General features: G+C 40.2%; 1 protein-coding gene across 1 annotated transcript in view; it reads right to left on the reverse strand.

Moving 5' to 3' along the window:
- Positions 1 to 23,700, reverse strand: part of LOC108788892 (dynein heavy chain 5, axonemal-like) — a 237,649-nt gene that overhangs the window by 73,655 nt on the left and 140,294 nt on the right. Inside the window, exons 59-61 of the mRNA XM_018558793.1 lie at positions 20,986 to 21,153; positions 7,473 to 7,691; positions 3,772 to 3,948 (exon numbers count right to left, since the gene is read on the reverse strand). Of these exons, the coding sequence (XP_018414295.1) occupies positions 3,772 to 3,948; positions 7,473 to 7,691; positions 20,986 to 21,153 (564 nt within the window). The remainder of the gene's footprint in view (positions 1 to 3,771; positions 3,949 to 7,472; positions 7,692 to 20,985; positions 21,154 to 23,700) is intronic.

Consider the following 23,700-nt stretch of genomic DNA (forward strand, 5'->3'; position numbering starts at 1 on the left):
GGGGGGACATAATAATAATAATGACACCAGGGGGACATAATAATAATAATGACACCAGGGGGAGATAATAATAATGACACCAGGGGGACATAATAATAATATGTCCCCCCAGTGTCATTATTATTATTATTATTATTATGTCCCTTGGTGTCATGATTGTTATCTCCGTCCCCTTCGTCATTATTGTTATGTCCATCCCCTGGTGTCATTATTGTTCTGTCCATCCCCTGGTGTCATTATTGTAATGTCCATCACCTGGTGTCATTACTGTTATGTCCATCCCCCGGTGTCATTATTGCTATGCCATCCCCCTGGTGTCATTATGGTGATGACGTGTGTGTGTGTCCCGCCCCCGGGTGTCGCCTGGTGTCATTATGGTGATGACTAGGGACAGGACCGGATTTACCCTGCCTGCTGCCCCAAGGCCAGGTTCCGCAATGCCGGATACTCATACTCGCCCAAATGCACTGATACCTTTCCCTATACCAGAACTTCTGGTCAGATGGAGATTTCCTCTGATCGGCATTGCCGCGAGGGAACATGGAGCCGGGAAGCTGGCTCTATGCTATTTGGCCGGCTCGATGCTGATTGGCTGGGAAGCTGACTTCCCAGCCAGTGTCGAGCCGGGCAAACAAATCTGATAATATGGCGACACGACCCCCACCCTGCAGACAAATCATTCCCCTCACATAGATCCTTAGCAGCCGTACCAGTCGCTCGGCCAGATACTGCTCTCTAAGCTCTCCCGAATCTGCACACGTCTCCTGTGTGTACAGCGCCCGCGTGATCAGCCCTCAACCTGCTACTGCGCATGCACATGATTTCTGATTGAGAGCGCTGGGCAGTCTGCGCATGCGCAGTAGCAGGCTGAGGGCCGATCACGTGGGCGCTGTACACACAGGAGATGTGGGCAGATCCCGGAGAGCGGTATCTGCCAAGCTGGCCGAAGACATAACAATAATGACACCAGGAGACATAATAATAATAATGACACCGGAGGCACATAATAATAATGACACAGGGGGGACATAACAATAATGACACTGGGGGGACATACTAATAATGACACCAGGGCACATAATAATAATGACACCAGGGGACATGCTCAGGTGTCATTATTATTATTGTTGCTATTCTATGCAGTGGAAGTTGTAGGTGGCGAATTATCCGCACATTTACCATGAAAGTAGAATTATGGGGAGAGTGAAATGCGCTCTTCCCCCTAGTTACTGAAGCTGCCACAGGTTGGCTCTCTTGATCGAGAACTGAGCGATCACATACCGCTGATCACGCAGTTCCCGCACTCACTCTCTCTGCAGAGAGCGGTGACTGTCAGTCACGGCTCCTCGCAGGAATACCCCCCTCCTCTCTCTGATCCTCCAACGCTGACTGGAGGGATGGATGGGGCGGACACAACCTCTAGAGAGGTAGAGTCAGCTGTCAATCAGGTGGTGGGGTGGATCTGGACAATATTTTTTGGATCCATCCCAGATGCAGCGTGGCTCTGCTCTGTCAGCATATAGCGGGCAATATTGCAGGGGGGCGTGGTGGGGGGCCCAAGAAAATGTTTGCCCGGGGTCCAATCAATATTAAAGACGGCCCTGCCCACAGGGGATGTCCCGAAAAATTCCATAAAATCTGGGATAGCTGGTTAGAATGCACTAACTCGGCAGTAGACATGGATGCACAACCCTGAGGACTGACCACTGCCCCTCTCGGAGAGCCCTGGGTAAGCCTGGACCCTGTCCTACCAGTGGGGCCAGGTGAGACATGTGCCCCACTATCAGATTCACCTATCTGTTCTTCACCTTACTGTTATTCTGTTACGGCCGAGCCCCCTGGCGGGTATATAGGAGTGTTGTCGGTTTGCCTAGTGAGCTATGTAGGGAAAAGCTTCCCCCACTTGTACTGTAGAACCAGAATTTTTCTTTTGTTGTTTTCTTTTTCATGGTTATTGTTAATGTAATGTTATATGCATTGCTATGTCTGGAGCCAACAATGTCGGGCACAAATAGCATGCACTGTTGTACTATAAGCATGTGAAACAATAAATTATTTTATCCACAAAAAATAAAGAAGAAGATGTTAAGTGTATTAATAAAAAAAAATGTTGACAGACAGGCAGAATACAACAGAAGAGACTGCCTATGCCTCTTCTGTCATATATCCTCCTACCTGTCAACACTTTCTTTATTTCTGTGCACTAAGCCAAGAATGTGCAACTCAGTGCACAGGCTCAGAAGGATTCCTACCAAGATAAACCATATGCATGTGAAGGATTATTGTATGCCATAAGATCTGGTCAATAAATAATGCCCAGGAGAAGACAGAAGCGTCAGTGACCGAGGGGAGCGGTGCTGGAGGGGATCATTTTGGCAGGTAAGTTTGTCATAACATGCTAATGTGCTGTGCATACTAGCAAATTATGGCTAAAAGCTCCTGGGGGCTTTTTTATTCTTAACGTCTGCTTTAATGAATTTATTACTTGAGCAATTAGAACTGCAATGTTGTATAAGGTGCATTCTGCAAGTATACAAGTTACAGATTAGTAATTCCTATACATTTTACACACTTACATTTGATAGCTGTTAATTAAGGCCAATAATCCTAAAACTAATGTAATAATTTAGGAATGACCAGACACACCAAATATTTTTGTTTTCACTTGCATATACGCTTCATAAGTACTAAAATCTTGCATCAGCCGGTTTCTTCCCAATCACCAAAGAATAATGGTGAATCTACCTTTTTTTAGCTCGTCTGGTCTTTTTTCCCTTTCTTTCTGTCCATTAATGATCTCTCTTATGACAGAAACTCTAATAATGGGCCGTATTAAATTAACAGGGAACTTGGAAATGGACAGTATCAAGCAATCAAAAATTATTTTAATTAGACTGACTACACTAACGTTTAAAACCTAACTTTAATAAATCATGTATCTGTTGTCTACGCATAATTGGCTTTAGTATGTGCAACCTTGTGCATTATTGGGTGCCCCAATTATTCTCAGCTCTATTAGCTAATTATTACATTCATTAAGACATACTGTACATAACGTGTTTTAATATGTTTTTAATAGGTTGTAGGTTTCCATGAAGTGATATTTCAGATTATCTAAAGGAGGTAAAATAGAACGCCCTTAATGTCAGTCAAGTTTAAATTATTGAAGATGTACAATGGAAAGGAACTAGTAACTGTTGCATTCCCCCCCCCCCGGGCTTCTTCCACTAGGCCCCTCCCTACCATTTACTAGTAAATGTCAAATGGTCATGGACACTTTGGTACTGTTTTATTGAACAGTGAGCAAGTGGAAGGGAACATTTTGTGTCAAAGTACTGTTCCCATGGTTTACATGGGTTCCAGGGACCCCTTGGCTGCACTGAAATGGATGTGAAGATTAATACAGGTATATGAAGTGTATATAGTGGTATTGTAAGCTTTTCAACACTATTTAGGATCTGACTGATTTAATTAATAAACCAACATTTCCCATAAAACTGGCCTCACAGATTTATGTCTAGAAAGTCAACTATTTGTGAACAGCATTTATTACCATATCATTTTTGAGGGTCTGATTAAGATTTACGTGGGTTGTGCCACTCTAATGGCAACTCTTCTTTGGTGTTATCAGTTAACTAGATTCAATCAGATTTTTTATTAACATAAAGTCACTTATACACAGTATAAAGATTGCAATGTTGGTCCAAAAAAAAAGACAAATAATAATTACATAGTAGAAATATGTGTCTAATTTGTAACTAAAATACTTACATCACTGTATGGTATTCTATTATGATTCATTTCCTTCTTCCAGAGTTGCTGCAGCAGAGTCCTGTACTCTTGGTTAAATGGTCCACTGTAGGAGAGGAAACCAGTGGCTAAAAGAACATCACCAACTAGCCGAATAATTTGATTCTGAAAATTTTTGCTGCTTTCTGTCCACCGTATCTAGAGAAAAGCAACACGTACATTCAATATATTACACTGAAAAATAATTGTGACGATAATGAGGTCTGATAAGCCCAAACTGAGTGGGGAGTCTTGTTGCACACCATGTATCCAAAATTGTAAGTCTGCTAAAATATATATATATTTAAATCTCTTGATCCTGAACAAACTGTTTAGCACTATATTTAAATAATAAAACAAATAAAATATTTAAAAAGTCCTTTAAAAGTTCATAAGCCCAGCCCCGAGGAAGTCACATGATGAATTGCATCGGTGGGCGGATACACGCTGAGGTCATCCACTAGACATCAGGAAGTGAAGGACTGCTCTGAGAGTGTGGCTGAACGAACATTTGCTATAGAGGACTACTGCATCCTATTTAACCCCTTCATGACTGAGGCCTTTTTTTCATTTTTTGTACCCATGTTAAAAAGGGGTTAAACACGCCAGCAGTGGCTCTAGGAAGGCATGTATTACAAGCAATCGGTGCAGAAACTTTTGTGAGTGTTTTTAATCTTTTAAAATAAATAAATTAGTTAACTATTGGTAACTATAAATGTTTTTTCATACTTTTCCATGAGCATTGCTGAATGGAGAAAAGGAGATGAAGGGGAATACTGACGGTTTAAACATCCCCGCGGATGGATGGATTGTAATCTGAGTGCTGTAAGACCATTTCTATCTGAATGGTCCACCTCATCTGCTGAGTGTAGTCTGTGGCCACACACGGATGGGGAGAGTGACCACCTAATTGCATCATTTGCACAAATTTTGTGGGTATTCTTGCACTGCTTGTATCGTTTGCACAAATGTACTGGGACTTTTGAACAAGTTGGTTGAGAGATTTGTGGCATTGTATGGATAACTGAATACTTTTATGAACTTTTAAAGGACTTTAATATTCTATTTAATTATTTAAATATAGCGCTGGGCAGTTTGTTTAGATAGTAGTAGGTAGCACGGATCATATAGATAAATATATTTAAATCTCTTGTTTGAGCTCCAGCAAGGAGCAACTTTTAAAATTCACAGACAAGATTGAACTAGAATACAACCAGCTTGAGCAGATTAGGTTAAATAGACAGCACAGTCTCAAAAGACTTCAAGTAAAACCTGACATAAAATTGCTATGCCATAAGACCTCTAGCAGAGCACAGGCTCAAATGTACCCTGATCATAACTGAGGGTGATAAACCTCCATAAAAGCAGAGATTGCTACTAGCTATCATAAAATAGTTGTTAAAGCATTACAGAAATGGTTTAGGGCAATACACATCTTAGTCTGGGTTTTTTTAACGATCAGAACCAAATAAAAACTGGCATTAAGGGGGTGTCTGCTAAAGTATTGTAAAACATTTAGCAGTCCTACATCACACACCTTAGTTTTATTGATTGGGTGGGAGATTGCTCAGTGACACCCTCTGGAGAATAAAAAAGGCTGCTGCAATTGGCAGCTGGAGCTGGAACAATGCCAGAATGCTAAGAGTAATTTCTCAGAGCCGCTGAATTTGTCAGTATTGGACTTACTCTGAAGTGGACTCTGTCCAGATGCCAAAGATAACACAAACTTTTTAAAGTACTTTTTCACTTTTAATCCTGTTTATTTTGCTGTTACTTATTGTATGACCCATTTATTTTGCTTATTGTTTATTTTGTAATATCTTTATCTGTAAATATATTTTGTAATTAAGGCATTTTTTGAAATCATTAAGCTGATTCTCTAAATACTCTAAATAATAAATCAAGAATCCTTGCCTCTTTGAAGAACTCTACCATATTTTAAATTCTGTTACCTTCCTGAGAGTGCACTTGTCACATTCTGCCCATAGCGGTGGGATTTGAGGCTGTTGTCACAATAATTTTCAAGTCATATCCTTTGTATTGAAATACCACACTAGGTCTAGGAAGTTATGAAACAGCACCCATATTTGGCCTGCTGCTTGCTATTGCAAGTTTGGTGCCAAATTATTCACGTTAAGGTCACTGCAAAGGACAAGGGGGCACTCTTTGGGTCTGGAGGAAAGGAGGTTTAACCTTTGCATACGGAAAGGATTCTTCACAGTTAGAGCTGTGAAAATGTGGAACAGACTCCCCCAGGAGCTTGTTCTAGCTAGCTCGGTTAATTGTTTTAAAAAACATCTGGATGTATTCCTAAATGCACAGAATATTACTGGATATTGAGTTCTTAGAGGTATATTAAGCATCAGAGATTGTTGATCCAGGGAATATCAGATTGCCTTATGGGATCAGGAAGGAATTTTTTCCCCTGTTGGAGCAAATTGAACCGTGCTTTATAGGGTTTTTTTTGCCTTCCTCTGGATCAACATTGGGTAATTGTGGGCACAGTGTTCTGTTTAGGCTTTTCTTTTTCTTCTTTTTTTTTTTCTCTTTGTATCTCTATAGGTTGGACTCGATGGACTTGTGTCTTTTTTCAACCTGACTAACTATGTAACTATGTAATTCAAAATGGCCAATAGTAGGCTGACTATTGCACCAGCCCACAAAATGCTGTATTTACATTCAGCTGCTGTCTGCAGAATCTTGCCACTGGCAGCTGTCATTCTCTGGCTGCAGCTATTCAAGCGCCATGTGCTTACAATACAATTATTTTAAAAATATATATATAAAAAGGTGGGAAAAAAAGTCATTTTCGGATTCGGCCTGACAAATTCTGCTGCGGGAAGTGCGTTGCAGTGCCATTCATTTCAATGGCACCCCAAACGCACCTCCCACCCATAGTGTGATCGCCTGCACTAGAAAGCACGATACAGCAATGTCGTACTTTCTATTGCAGTGCGATTGCAAAAAATTGTGCATGCAGTTTTATTCTGAAGTAAGCTTTATGTTTGTAACACTGCATTTGTGGATTTTATTGTAAGTTAAGGATGGTATTTATTTTTATCCGATTAATTAAAAAATTATAATCGTCAAACTAATCGATTATGAAAATAATCATTAGTTCCAGCCCTAACCTATATATATCAATACAGTTCAAGAACATATACTTAAAAGAGAATCTCTGACTGTGGGCTGCAGGGCACCTCCAGTATGTAAATAATGACTTTTGTAAAAGGCATTCCTAAGGACCTCCCCTGCTGCACACCACAATTTGGTGCAGGGCATCACAATTCTATTGAACAGTGCCCACAATGGAAATAAAATACTGCAGGTACCGGGGTTACAGGGGCTCCTGAGGTGCCCTGCAGCCACAGATTTCCATTTAAAGTGTTCAGCACTACTGTTCAGCACCAAGTCTGCATTTGTAGGGCTATTTCTAACAGAGAAAGTGACAGATTTACTTTATAAAGCCAACAATTCTTTATAAAAGGCAAACATTACAGTAAATTACAATGCAATGTAATACCAGTGCATCCATACTATAGATGTAAAAGTTATCAAGTAAACTACATATAACCAACATCATCCAAGAAAAAGAGAATTCAGAAAGAAATCAATGGATATCAACAGGAGGGACTGTAACAATACAAGAATAAAGAACATATTCTGCATAGATATGTTTTTACTTTTTCTCCTCCAAGTCCCTCAATCAGAGCTGTAGCATTGTTCATCTTCCGCCTGCAGGCATCTGCATCATCCAGTAGCATTTGTTTCTCTCTCATAGCAGCATCGTACATTGCCTGCACATCATCCAGCTCTCTTTGCTTGGCATCAAGTTGGCTCTGTGCATTGTTCAGTTCTGTTTCGGCAACTAAAAGCTTGGCTCCTTGTAGTGTTAAGTTAGCCTAAGAAGGAGAAAGAACAAGCTGTTGGAAGATGCTGCAGAAATATTTTTTTTTTTAGATTCTCTGACCGCTAAACAAACACAACAGATTAACAAAACCATTTAAAACAACAAAGCAGTTCATTTATGTACATTAAATGCATAAAGTATGCCTAAGTCTCTCCAGTATTTCAGAATCATGCCATGGTATTGTTTCTCTTCGGTCTTGCTCGAAAAATCCCTAAAAACCCACACAAACGTATTTATGTTGTCTAAAACTAAAAAATAGGAGTCTTAAGAATGTTCATACTCATTTACAAGGGTCTCAAAAATACACACCAGGCAGGCCAGGTTTTATTTGAAGCAGGACACTGTATAATCCCTTGAGTCATTTGATATAAAACTACCTGTGTCTAACAATAAATAGCTTGATGATACCAATGGCTTATTGGGACTGATGCTATTCAAGTACATTTTTGGCATGTCCCCATAGTTGACAGAACACATAAGTGACAGTATCACCATTTGGTTAATATAGTTTTTAAATATGTGCACAAAAACAGAAAATATTAAACTCAATATCTTTAAATATTTTTGTTAGCTAATTTACATGGAAGAATACTAGACACTAGAAGAATACTATGATTCAGATATTATTTTGTTTTTCATATTTTTTTCGACACAGTACCACATAAACGCTTAATACACAAGCTGAAATCTATGGGCATAGATGAAATGGTGTGTACATGGATAGAGAACTGGCTTCAGGAACGTGTCCAGAGAGTACTGATAAATGGCTGTTTTTCATATTGGTCTACGGTCAAGAGTGGTGTGCCTCAGGGCCCCATACTGTTTAGCCTGTTTATTAATTATATTGGGGAGGGTGTTAATAGCCATGTTTCTGTATTTGCAGATGATACTAAAATTGGGAGGGAAATAGACACAGACTTAGACATTATAACATTACAGGAGGACCTGGATAAAATAGGGGAGTGGGCAACGATTGGGCAGATGAGGTTCAATGTTAATAAATGTAAAGTAATGCATCTTGGGGTTAAAAACAGGCAAGCACAATATACATTAATGGGTACTCCACTAGGAAAGTCAGAAATGGAAAAAGATTTGGGTGTCATAGTAGACAACAGACTGAATAATATTTTGCAATGCCAGGCTGTGGTAAACAAAGCTAGCAGAGTACTGTCTTGTATTAAAATGGGAATGTACTGTAGAGACAACTCAAAAATGTTGCCACTTTAAAGATCGCTGGTTCAGTCTCATCTGGAGTATGCAGTTCAGTTTTGGTCCCCAATCCACAGAAATGATGTCCTGGAGCTGGAGAGAGTCCGGAGAAGGGCAACCAAACTCATTAGGGACCTGGGGATCAAAGCTATCTAACAAGGTTGCTAAATTTGGACTAAGAGGGGACATGATTTTCATGTACAAAATGTTTGGTGTGGATGACAATATCAGCAGTAAACCTTTTACAGTAAACTCCAAGGACTAACAAGGACTAGAGGCCATCACCTAAAATTGGTAAAGAAAAGATTTAACCACAAAGGGCGTAGGGGCTTCTTCTTAGTCAGAGTGGTTACATTTTGGAAATCTTTGCCACAAGCAGTGGTATCAGCAGAGAGTATTCTGCTATAATGTTTTTTTTCAGTCGAGAAAGGACAAATAAAATATGTGTTAAGGACTATTAAGAATAATCTGCTATAATGTTATTTTTCAGTCGAGAAAGGACAATAAAATATGTGTTAAGGACCATTAATTTTGTCTCATGAAGAGACTGCATTACATCTTCCAGGAGAAGGTATCTAAGTAGATATTATACTTCCTCCAAACTATACACAGCACCTGTATGCATGACAACATGTGACAACATGTGCTCCACCTAAACCATGGACAGAGAAGTGTGATTTAACTAGAGATGCTAAAAATTATTTGTGTTTTACATCTGACAAACATCTGTGCAGCATTTGTTCTTCAATGGAATTTGATACTTGAATTTTGGACTGGAATGTATGGAGTAGTGTTTAATGTTACATAAACTGTGTACTGTTTTGCATGTGACTGCAATGTGATGGCATGGTAAATACATCACAAATGTGCCTCAAATGGGATGGCTAGTAGTAGTGAGTCACATTCAACTGGATTTGTTCTGTAATGTTGATAATGTTTTGTAGCTTGTCAAAGCCACTTCTGCAGTTCTGATGAGTGTCAGGAAAATCCCAAAACATTTATATACACACGGTAGCACATACACCTTAGTCCAATCACAATAGTGAGGCATACACTGAGTGGCCAGATTATTATGACCACCCCATCAGTACTTCGTTGGGCCAGAGATGACTCAACGAGATGACTTCGTTAGGCCGCTTCGTGACTCCACGAGATGTTGAAAGGTGATGCGAGGAATCTGACACTGCACTGTTGCCCTTCTGTTGTCTTGTACCAATCTTTATACTCTCTGTTCTGCCCTAACATTGACTAGTCGCTGACGGCCACAATTCGCACGTTCAGACCCAGATTTTCGGCTGACAGTCCAGTCTTTAAACACTTTAACAACAGCTGCTCTTGAACATTTACCGAATTCTGATGTTTTGCTGATACTCGCTCCATGGCTCCAAGCGCCAACAATCATCCCACGTTCAAAGGCTGTTAAATCGCGTTGTTTACCCATATCTTCAGAAAAAAATCACTTCTACTGTCGTGGTAAACAACCTGGTTCCCTATTTATAATGGCCTGGCCCTCTAGCAACTTCAGCGCGAAATTATAGCTAATTATAGCTAATTTGCCTACAAACGTCAGGTGGTCATAATATTCTGGCCACTCAGTGTGTACTGATTGTTCCAAAACAGAATGGGAGGTGTGAAAGTTTGGAACCACTTTTTCTAGTTACATAATCCCATCCTTGGCATCAGGAAATCTGTTTAGGGGTTAAACCTTCGATTAAATTGGCAATCATGGGATTATGTAATTAGAACAGAGTGGTTTTATAACTTTCACACCTCCCATCCTGTTCTTGGTCAATCAACGTCTGCCTTTCCATGGTTTGGATTAAGATGTGTGTGCTACCTGTGTGAAAATAAACACAGGGGGATTTTCTTGACACTTGTCAGAACTGAAGAAGTGGCTTAGATAAGCTAAGAAACATGTTTATCATAACAGAAAAAGTCCAGAAGAAAGTTACATAGTATTTGAGGTTGAATAAAGACATTAGTCCATCAAGTCCAACCTATTAGGATCTCATTCTAGGAGTACCTGTACCCATGTATATTACGGTCTCTTAAGAAATCGTCCAAAAGTTTCTTGAACAATTCCACATTATTTGCTGAAATCACCGCCTATGGCAGTGAGTTCCAGGCCCTAACTGATCTTACTGTGAAGAACCCCCTGCGCCCCTTGTGCTGGAATTTTTTGTCCACCAATTTTAGGTGGTGACCTCTAGTTTTTGTAATGGAGTTAATTTTAAACAGTTTATCGCTAATGTTGCTACCACCATTGAACATTTTATACATGGAGATCATATCCCCCCTTAATCTCCTCACCTCCAATGTGAACACGTTTAAATTTAGTAGCCTTGTCTCGTAGCTCTGGTCCTCCATACCAGTGACTAACTAGCTATCCCATGACCTGGATAAATGAGAACCTTCACAGACTCATATTAATGGTTCAGTTAGGTTTATCATATACCGTATTTTGCGGTCTATAAGACGCTCCGGACGATAGGACGCATGGCTTCTGTGACAGAAATTCTATGACAGAAATTCTGTCACAGAAGCTGCAGTTAGTGACTGCTGAGACAGGTGGCACTGTCTCAGTAATCACACATATTAATTATATTGGGGAGGGTGTTAATAGCCATGTTTCTGTATTTGCAGATGATACTAAAATTGGGAGGGAAATAGACACAGACTTAGACATTATAACATTACAGGAGGACCTGGATAAAATAGGGGAGTGGGCAACGATTGGGCAGATGAGGTTCAATGTTAATAAATGTAAAGTAATGCATCTTGGGGTTAAAAACAGGCAAGCACAATATACATTAATGGGTACTCCACTAGGAAAGTCAGAAATGGAAAAAGATTTGGGTGTCATAGTAGACAACAGACTGAATAATATTTTGCAATGCCAGGCTGTGGTAAACAAAGCTAGCAGAGTACTGTCTTGTATTAAAATGGGAATGTACTGTAGAGACAACTCAAAAATGTTGCCACTTTAAAGATCGCTGGTTCAGTCTCATCTGGAGTATGCAGTTCAGTTTTGGTCCCCAATCCACAGAAATGATGTCCTGGAGCTGGAGAGAGTCCGGAGAAGGGCAACCAAACTCATTAGGGACCTGGGGATCAAAGCTATCTAACAAGGTTGCTAAATTTGGACTAAGAGGGGACATGATTTTCATGTACAAAATGTTTGGTGTGGATGACAATATCAGCAGTAAACCTTTTACAGTAAACTCCAAGGACTAACAAGGACTAGAGGCCATCACCTAAAATTGGTAAAGAAAAGATTTAACCACAAAGGGCGTAGGGGCTTCTTCTTAGTCAGAGTGGTTACATTTTGGAAATCTTTGCCACAAGCAGTGGTATCAGCAGAGAGTATTCTGCTATAATGTTTTTTTTCAGTCGAGAAAGGACAAATAAAATATGTGTTAAGGACTATTAAGAATAATCTGCTATAATGTTATTTTTCAGTCGAGAAAGGACAATAAAATATGTGTTAAGGACCATTAATTTTGTCTCATGAAGAGACTGCATTACATCTTCCAGGAGAAGGTATCTAAGTAGATATTATACTTCCTCCAAACTATACACAGCACCTGTATGCATGACAACATGTGACAACATGTGCTCCACCTAAACCATGGACAGAGAAGTGTGATTTAACTAGAGATGCTAAAAATTATTTGTGTTTTACATCTGACAAACATCTGTGCAGCATTTGTTCTTCAATGGAATTTGATACTTGAATTTTGGACTGGAATGTATGGAGTAGTGTTTAATGTTACATAAACTGTGTACTGTTTTGCATGTGACTGCAATGTGATGGCATGGTAAATACATCACAAATGTGCCTCAAATGGGATGGCTAGTAGTAGTGAGTCACATTCAACTGGATTTGTTCTGTAATGTTGATAATGTTTTGTAGCTTGTCAAAGCCACTTCTGCAGTTCTGATGAGTGTCAGGAAAATCCCAAAACATTTATATACACACGGTAGCACATACACCTTAGTCCAATCACAATAGTGAGGCATACACTGAGTGGCCAGATTATTATGACCACCCCATCAGTACTTCGTTGGGCCAGAGATGACTCAACGAGATGACTTCGTTAGGCCGCTTCGTGACTCCACGAGATGTTGAAAGGTGATGCGAGGAATCTGACACTGCACTGTTGCCCTTCTGTTGTCTTGTACCAATCTTTATACTCTCTGTTCTGCCCTAACATTGACTAGTCGCTGACGGCCACAATTCGCACGTTCAGACCCAGATTTTCGGCTGACAGTCCAGTCTTTAAACACTTTAACAACAGCTGCTCTTGAACATTTACCGAATTCTGATGTTTTGCTGATACTCGCTCCATGGCTCCAAGCGCCAACAATCATCCCACGTTCAAAGGCTGTTAAATCGCGTTGTTTACCCATATCTTCAGAAAAAAATCACTTCTACTGTCGTGGTAAACAACCTGGTTCCCTATTTATAATGGCCTGGCCCTCTAGCAACTTCAGCGCGAAATTATAGCTAATTATAGCTAATTTGCCTACAAACGTCAGGTGGTCATAATAGTCTGGCCACTCAGTGTGTACTGATTGTTCCAAAACAGAATGGGAGGTGTGAAAGTTTGGAACCACTTTTTCTAGTTACATAATCCCATCCTTGGCATCAGGAAATCTGTTTAGGGGTTAAACCTTCGATTAAATTGGCAATCATGGGATTATGTAATTAGAACAGAGTGGTTTTATAACTTTCACACCTCCCATCCTGTTCTTGGTCAATCAACGTCTGCCTTTCCATGGTTTGGATTAAGATGTGTGTGCTACCTGTGTGAAAATAAACACAGGGGGATTTTCTTGACACTTGTCAGAACTGAAGAAGTGGCTTAGATAAGCTAAGAAACATGTTTATCATAACAGAAAAAGTCCAGAAGAAAGTTACATAGTATTTGAGGTTGAATAAAGACATTAGTCCATCAAGTCCAACCTATTAGGATCTCATTCTAGGAGTACCTGTACCCATGTATATTACGGTCTCTTAAGAAATCGTCCAAAAGTTTCTTGAACAATTCCACATTATTTGCTGAAATCACCGCCTATGGCAGTGAGTTCCAGGCCCTAACTGATCTTACTGTGAAGAACCCCCTGCGCCCCTTGTGCTGGAATTTTTTGTCCACCAATTTTAGGTGGTGACCTCTAGTTTTTGTAATGGAGTTAATTTTAAACAGTTTATCGCTAATGTTGCTACCACCATTGAACATTTTATACATGGAGATCATATCCCCCCTTAATCTCCTCACCTCCAATGTGAACACGTTTAAATTTAGTAGCCTTGTCTCGTAGCTCTGGTCCTCCATACCAGTGACTAACTAGCTATCCCATGACCTGGATAAATGAGAACCTTCACAGACTCATATTAATGGTTCAGTTAGGTTTATCATATACCGTATTTTGCGGTCTATAAGACGCTCCGGACGATAGGACGCATGGCTTCTGTGACAGAAATTCTATGACAGAAATTCTGTCACAGAAGCTGCAGTTAGTGACTGCTGAGACAGGTGGCACTGTCTCAGTAATCACACGGAGCAGACGAAGAACGACGTTCTTCGTCTGCTCAATGGGCTCTATGGTGAGCTCCTATGGGGGACCGTGACGGGTCACGGTCCCCCAGAGGAACGGGGTACCCAGAAAACCACGGCGGGGGGCAGACACGATCGCCGATACCGCCGCCGCTCGATTTAATACAAGGGATCTAATTAGATCCCTTGTATTAAACGAACAGCGGCTCCCACTGTACATTCAGCTCTGCTTGTCAGGAGCAGGGCTGAATGTACAAAAAGAAACTACTCGCCCGGCGCCCGAAACTGCATGTCCCGGGCGTCGGGCGATAGGTATTCGCTCCATAAGACGCAGGCACATTTTCCCCCTCCTTTTGGGGGAAAAAAAGTGCGTCTTATGGAGCGAAAAATACGGTACTTTAGGGAAAGTTCACAATTTTTCCCATGTTTTGAGTCATTAAATATTAATGTATGTTTATAATATATGCTTAGTATGCTTTCATAATGGTCTTTAATATCCAGCAAAAGGTCACAGACATTTAATAGACATCACAAAAAGTGTGTAAATAGTAAAATAATCAAGCTGAAAAGGTACAAAAATGCTTCTTTTATACCAGTACATTGTTATACTATAGTTAGGCTGAAAAAGATACATATCCATTAAGTTCAGTCTGAAAAAATCACGGTGGATTACAGTGAGTACTGTAGCACACGTTTTTATAATATATACTATTTCCAATTATGAAGTTTGTTCTGCTAAGTCCAAATCAGATTTGCATATTTGAATATTTTAACAATAATATGTCAGTTCCAGTAGAACAGAACATGGAATATGAACATGGAAAAAATGGGCACTAAGTAGCTACTTAGATGTCTGGAAACTAAACCTAAAATCAGATTCTTGAAAGTTTGCTGAAAGTACTTAACAGTTTCCAATTTTAACTCCATCAAGAGCTAATTATTCTCATTGTGCACAGCTAACTCCCGCTAATCAGGAGAATATGCCTGAAGAATAGCAGGTGGGAGATGGAACAACATAAATATATAATGAAACTGAATGTAACACAATGTTACACATTTTTACCCAATAGGAAATATAGCACTACTAATAAAATACTGCATATACTAAATAGTTGGGAAACATTGAGACCTGTAGCTCAAATGTAGCTATATTAAAATTTGCTGTGAATTTTAAATGTTTAGATTTTTTTAAAAAACCTCTGTAATAAAATTAAAGAAGGTAAATATATTAAGCCCTCGTTCACACCTGACCGTTTTGTAGCGCGTTCTACGCTCGACGAACGCTCTACAAAACGCTCTACAAAACGCTCTACAAAACGCTCAAAAATCTAAATTGCATTGTAGTCAATGGTCTCGTTCCCACCTTTCTGTATTTCCGCCCGTCCCTAACGCGCTACAAAACGGCCCACGCCTGAAATGTACAGGAGCTTCTTTGCGGCGTATTGGGCCGTTTTGTAGCACGTTCGCGGTCATAGACTTCCATGGGAACGGCCGAAATTAGTTTTTGCGCATTTTTTAAGCAAAAATCACGCATAGAACGCGCGTTCCACACATGGCAACAGACCACTCCCCTCTGCAACTTGTTGTGTGAGCAAGAAGAAGAGCAAGATGGAGGATTCCAGTGCATGTGGCCTACTTGATTCAGAGGCATTCATACGGCTGGTGCAGGCAAAACCCTGTCTCTACGATATGAGACATGCAGACTACAAAAAACGGAGAATCAGGCAACGTGCCTGGCAAGATGTTTGTGAAGCTACATGGCCTGATTGGGAAACATACTCCAAACAAGTGAAAGGATCAAAAGGTACATGTCAGCAATGTTTTTATGTGTTTAATATTTTTTTTGCAGAATGCATGCACTGTTGTAATGTGACATGCGTGCACTGTTGTAATGTGACATGCGTGCACTGTTGTAATGTGACATGCGTGCAGTATTTAAATGTGACATGCGTGCAGTATTTTATAGGTCCCATGCGTGCAGTATTGTAATGTGACATGCGTGCAGTATTTTAATGTGACATGCGTGCAGTGTTTTTTTATGTCACATGCGTGCAGTGTTTTTATGTCCCATGCGTGCAGTATTTTATTGTGACATGCGTGCAGTGTTTTGTATGTCCCATGCGTGCAGTATTTTAATTGTGACATGCGTGCAGTGTTTTTTTATGTCACATGCGTGCAGTGTTTTTATGCCCCATGCGTGCAGTATTTTATTGTGACATGCGTGCAGTGTTTTTGTATGTCCCATGCGTGCAGTATTTTAATTATGACATGCGTGCAGTGTTTTTTTTAATGTCCCATGCGTGTAGTTTTGTATAGGTCCCATGCGTGCAGTATTTTATTGTGACATGCGTGCAGTTTTGCATGTCCCATGCATGCAGTTTTTTATAGGTCCCATGCGTGCAGTATTTTATTGTGACATGCGTGCAGTGTTTTGTATGTCCCATGCGTGCAGTATTTTAATTGTGACATGCGTGCAGTGTTTTTTTATGTCCCATGCGTGCAGTTTTTTTATAGGTCCCGTGCGTGCAGTATTTTATTGTGAAATGCGTGCAGTGCGTGCGTGCAGTGTGACATGCATGTCCCATGCGTGCAGTATTTTAATGTGACATGCGTGCAGTTTTTTTTAATGTCCCATGCGTACAGTGTTTTATAGGTCCCATGCGTGCAGTGTTTTTTATGTCCCATGCATGCCGTGTTTTTTATGTCCCATGCATGCAGTGTTTTATAGGTCCCATGCATGCAGTGTTTTTTTATGTCCCATGCGTGAAGTTTTTTATAGGTCCCATACGTGCAGTGTTTTTTATGTCCCATACGTGCAGTATTTTAATGTGACATGCGTGCAGTGTTTTTTATGTCAGATGCTAGCAGTGCTTTTATGTGACAGGCGTGCAGTGTTTTAATGTCAGATACGTGTAGTCTTTACATGTAGCATGCGTGCATGAAGTGTGTTAATGTGAAGTGCGTGTATTGTTTACATTTGAATTGCGTGTAGTGTTTGCATGTGACTTGCGTGCATCTATTTATAAAAAACAATACTCAAGTCTGTTTTCAATTCAAATATATTTTATTGGTATCAGATCAAGGGAAAATGAGGGGAATCAAGACTGAATCGCTTGCATCTGCCATGACACCTCCCCCTCAGGTGACATGAAGTATGCAGCAAAACCGTCACGAATGCTGCCACCATTCGTTGTTCCACGGCTGGCGCTGCAATGGCTACTCTCCATGCAATGCGCCAATGAATCGTCAAAATTGAACCCATCTCTGCAACGCACAAAATTGTGAAGGGCACAGGCTGCTTTCACCGCAGAGATGGCGTTTTCGATTTTGAGGTTAATTGGCGAGTGCAGGAAGCGCCATTTATTGGAGAGTATGCCAAAGGCACACTCCACAACCCTGCGTGCTCGGGTGAGCCTATAATTGAAGACCCTCTTCTCCAGGATTAGCCCATGACTGGAGTAGGGCCTCATTAAATGCTCACTAAGAGCAAATGCTTTGTCTCCTACGAATACAAAGGGCAGTATCCACCGTAGAAAGCAGCGGGAATACCGTAGTGGCTCGGCTGCCAGTGCCCCACACCGCTACTGTCAGGTACCTGCCCGCGGAAGATGCCGAGTCCCTCTGCAGGGACGCAGACATAGAGGGCGTCCACCGGCACATCCCGGCCGCGCAGGCGCAGATGTAAGACGGCCCAGCGGGTCACGCCCCGTGCGGCGTGACGTCATCGCGGCAATACGGCGCGGTGACGTCATCACGCCGGCGAATGCGCAGTAGCACGTCCTCGGACAGGCTTTCGTGCGAGGCACATTTCCTCCTGAGCCTGGAGGACAAATCGAAAAAGGTGCCTGAAGATGGACAGACCGAAATTCGTGAAACTATCACCAGGGCCATTGACGCTGCTATTTTGAAAAGTGTCTCCAGACAACCTGACACTGCACCCTTACCACACTTACCAGCCCCACCAATTCAGCATCCACAGCACGTCGCACCCATGCACTCACACACCCATGCATACCCACACACATCCATGCACCACCCAGAAACATGGCACCCACAACCACATTCCCCATATGTGTATCCCACCACCAGCCTGGCACATAGCTCCACCACCTACACACAGCAATCAGCAGACTATCCCATGCAGGTTGAGGAGCACTTGGCGCGTCCAAATTATCAAAATTTATAATTTGAGTATTAAACGTTTTCGTTTTCTCCTCCTACCCATTTGAGCAGGAAAGTTTACGTTTAAGTTTATGTTATTTTTATATAGTAAATGTTAATTAACATTTTACAATGAGTTTGTGTGTTTTTTTGTGGGTTCAAGATGAAGGTTTAAAATATTGTTAGGATTTTATTCTATAAAAGGTTGGGTTAAACATATGTAGGAGGGTCACACATGCCATACGTCAACATGCATATCACAAAGACACCTATGTCAGAACAGCACAACGCACAGGACACTACAGCAAAAGGCACAACACATAGAGCATTAATATAGCATTAATATACAATTTCATATATAACTCTTGTAAACAGATTATCATTTAAAAGGAGGGGGGTAATGACAGTACTGTGACAGATCAGATTTATGCTTCTTTTCATTGGTCTTTAATTCTACAAAGGAATGATGTAGTGAACTTACCGCAAGGTAATAACTAATCTTTCGGGGGGTGGAGTGCTGTCACGCATGAAGGTGTCCTGACGCTCCAACTCAACCGACAGCAATCCCAGTAGCTCATCAAAACTGTAATATATATAAAGGTTTGTGGTCAATACTAGCAATTAGACAGAACAACAATAAGCACTAACAATTGTTTATGTACTAACCTATTTTTGGGCATGCGGGTATAGCTGAAAAACTTCTCCTCATGTCCACGAAGCGTCTCATACATGGCCCAGAACTGGCCTCTTTCTTCACGGTTCGCTATGACCGGATGAACCCAGAACCGTCGCATACTCTCTCTCCTTCTCCTCAATTGCATCAAGCGCACTGCTGCAACGACTGCTGCAGTCCGTCTTTGTGTAGCCAGATCCATAATAACTCAAAAAAGCACTCAGAAATCGAATCTCTCCTCTGCACAAAAGACAAAGACACCACACGGTCTTTTGGATACAGGAAAAGGAAATGCTGCGTCTCCAGAGTCTTTCATTGGACGCTTGCGGAAAGACCGGAATTCTTTTTCATTGGACACCTCTGTTGTCGCTCCAAAACGCGCGTGCGTCGTGCGTTTTAAAAAATACGAAAACGCGCAAAAAACGTGCAAACTGGCGGGGGAAAAACACGTGTGTGACGCGCATATACAAAACGTTCAGGTGTGAACCAGGCCTTATTGAAGATCACTGCCGAATGAAACTCTAATAGAGAGTAACGCAGATAGCATTATGTTTAATATCAAATACCCAATTGTTTATTTCTGCAGAGCAAATTAAAAAGAATAGCATCACATATAAGGTATTGGTATGCATTTGTAAGATTTAACTCCTGAGTGTCTGCTTAATATGTCATATTAAGTGCCTGCTTAATATGCTAGTAATGTTTTGGATTAAAAACATATGCATACTCCATGTAGGTAGTGTTCCTTTTTGGAACTGAGCCCAGAATTTATGTACAGCAAGACAACAGTGCTATCTGCATATCCACCATGCTGCCTTTTGAAAAGAGTAACTGGTTTGTGATATCCAGTCTAAATTTGGTGTCTTCCACAGCAGTTAATATTAATTGATGTCAGAAAAAATTGTACAAGTGCATTTCCCATCCTTGCCGTTTGGTATTTGATCTTTGCTAGTTGGAATCTGGACTTGTCTTCACCCAAGGCACAGAGTGACTTTTGGCAAAACCTATTAGACAGGAAAAATCTTACCACATATGTGAATCTTGACAGTGACTGTGGAAGAAAATCTTGGCTGACCATGATTCTGCACATGACAATAATGTTAACAAGAACTATAAGTTATCATTTTTTATTTACATTCGTTGGGGTTGATTTACTAAAGACAGATAGGCTGTTCACTTTGCAAGGGAATTTGCACTTTACAAGAGACGTTCCTCCTTAGCTTAGTGAATGAGGTGAAGCTCTGCTGACTTCCATTACTCAATCACGTGCAAGCAAAAATACAGTTTTTTATTTTCCACGCACATGAATGGGTATTCTTTGCAAAGTGATCTATCAGCACATTCACCAAACTAAAAGAAACTTCCCCCGCAAAGTGCATATTCCCTTGCAAAGTGAACTGTTTGCCTTTGGTAAATCAACCGCTTTTATCTTCATAGAGATTTAGAAATTGAGCTCAGAGGGAAATCACATACCTATTATGTAACAAATTATGTGGAGCATAACTATGCCCGTATGCCATTTTTTGACTAACATGAAGAAAAAGGTCAATTCATTTTCATGTTTTGGATGATCAAATAATGTAACAGAATATCAAATAGTTGTAAGGCAGTGTGTGGTAAATATGATATGTTGCACTCATTACATTATGGTAACATTATTACCATAGTGAACATGGGCTCCATACCTTTAAGGGAAGAACCTCCTTGTTAATTCCATAGAAATATGCCATGGCTTGTGTCCAGGAGCAGAGACCTGCTACATTGCCACACACTTTTTTAGCTGATTCAAGGTTGTAGTCTTCCATGTCCAAATAAGGCTGCAGCAGTTCAACCATTTCTTCTGTGATGGAGTCCTAAATGTAATAGGTACAGTATTAGGATACAGTTATGATACAGAGAATTCAGAAAACAGCGCAGTGCAATACTGCTTTTAATACAAAAGATATAAGAATAAGAACAAGAGTTGAGGAAAGATTTAAAATAGGGATCACCGTTGGTCAGCAATATCTAAAAGGCATATTTATTTAAAAAAAAAAAGCAAAGACATTAAATTATAGAAATATTTTATTTGGCCATCTGCATAACACTTAAGTATAAGGCTAGAACAGCATCATTACATTGCAATGGGGATTTTTTAATTAATGGGAAAATACAATCTTGATATACCATGGACAATACCATCTCTATGCCTCGGAACAAGGCCTGACCATATGTTGTAGAGATGAGAAGACCTAGCAACATACTCAATATAGGCCACCTTTTAACAATCTCTCACCTCTAGTTATGCTGCATACTGGAAGCCAAATGAAGACCAGAAACCTTACACTGTTAACCACTCACTAGAGTCATATTATTCTAAGAAAGTCAGCCCTCACAATACCCTGTCTTAGATTTTATTGATTTCCCTAGATTTTAAGTTTCAATAGCAATCAGTTTCTGGTTACAGGTAAAGGGTATAGCACTGTATGTATGTATCACATGTTCTTCCACTACGTTCTATTACTTTCCATCTCTCTTTGTAAAAATTATTGAAAATTCTCTATATTTGATGTATTTACCACATTACAAGTGCAGATTTACCTGCTCATTGTGGAATGTTCAGGATTGTGTGGGTAATCAGAACTTGCACATATTGGCAAATTGGAATTGGCCAGATATGTTGTGTTGTTGGGGGAAGGTCCACAGACCATACTTTTGCACTGCAATAGGGTAAAGTATAAATAAGAGGCTTAGATTAAAAGAGGGCAAAAGACTTAATTTGATGAAACACCCTTATAGAATGCATTATACCACCTTCCATGTGGATAATGTAGCTAATTTTGCATCTCTGCTGGAACATTAACAAGTGTGTTTTTATGTAGTAAGGTAAACACCGAAGGTCAGAAAAACTATAACCTGAATGTATTATGAGTGAAGTTCTATAAAGCATGATGAATAAAACTCTAATGATCTCATATTGTGTGAAACAGTAAATACATACAGAAAGAGGATGTCATTGTTCCAATGGGTGGCACAGGACAGTAAAATTGACCTTCAGTAGCTGAAGAGTAATTTTGTATGTGGCAATCTGCAAACACACTTTCTCCTTAATTACATACTGTTATGGAATTCAATATGTCCAATGACCTGATTATCTGATCAGTGTTTCTGAAATAGCAGCCTTAGGCACCAGTCTGATGCATGCACTTCTGCTTTGACAAATCCATCAGTTGACAGTATTGGTCTGTGTAACTACAACTGAAATTCACCAGCATACATATGCATTATTTACATTATGAGTTCATTTGTCAGTCTATATTTGATTATATGGGATCAGGAATCACATGTATCCATTGTTAGAAACACTATTTTGGAGCAGATGAAGGACACCGCTGACACTGCTTTGTAAGTGGGAACAGGCCGGTCTCTGCACAATAGTGCGTGAAGTTCCGAGGAGTGCTTTCCAGCAGACAGTACCATGGTGTGGTAAGAGAGAGGGAGAGAGACGCTTGTTAGGCTCAATATATGTCCAAAGGGGTTTTGAGATTGGCATGTCAGGTATATCACTGTATTGTATATCCTGAAGCTATAATTTGCTTTGTATCAATGTAATGATCGTAAGTGATTGACTGTTATTGCTATACGGTATATATAGCTGCATCTTAATATATCAATGTGTGGACCATTTTTTTATCACCCTTTTATTTATAAAATACTAAAACTGTCTTAAATGACAACTACATTTGTCTATTTACATATAAATAAATCTATTATTAGTATTTATTTATGTTTATGGCTTTAATGATTTGGTTGTAAGGTGATGATCACTGTATTTTATTAGGCTTATTATTTATTACACCTTGCTATTCCATTTCATTTTACAAGAGTTTTTACTGCTTAAAGGATTCTAAAATCAGCAGTGAGGTACTGTCAATAATCATATCACATACTCTTATATTATCATTGTTATCATTGGTAACTGAGTGGGTTACCACTCATAGTATTTAAACCAACAATTAACCTGCTTATAGTGCATTTATAGTTGTGTTAATGTGTTAATAGCACTTACACAGACTGTATAAGTGACATTTTCATCTCTACAGTAGGGTGCACCGGGTACGAATTTCGGCTGCTTGCTGATGAACCAGCCCAAATTCGCACAGTGGGTGCCGCTGTCGACACCCTTTCGCTCAGCATCCCTTGATCAGCTGACAGAAGGGGCAGGCTGGAAATGCTCGGCCGAACTGAGCTGGCAGCCAGTCAGTTCGGCTATTCTGACAGCAGCCATGGCTGCTGTCAGAATGCAATGCAAACAGTGAGGAAGTAGTCGATCAATGATCATAAGTGTTGATGGAGGACTCTGTTCTATTTTTTTTGTTCAGCCTGCAGGTTGAAGGAAAAAAATAGACATGTGTATACCC

This window comes from Nanorana parkeri, unplaced genomic scaffold (assembly GCF_000935625.1).
Source record: "Nanorana parkeri isolate BGI_ZX_2015 unplaced genomic scaffold, ASM93562v1 scaffold359, whole genome shotgun sequence".
Classification (NCBI taxonomy): Eukaryota; Metazoa; Chordata; class Amphibia; order Anura; family Dicroglossidae; genus Nanorana; species Nanorana parkeri.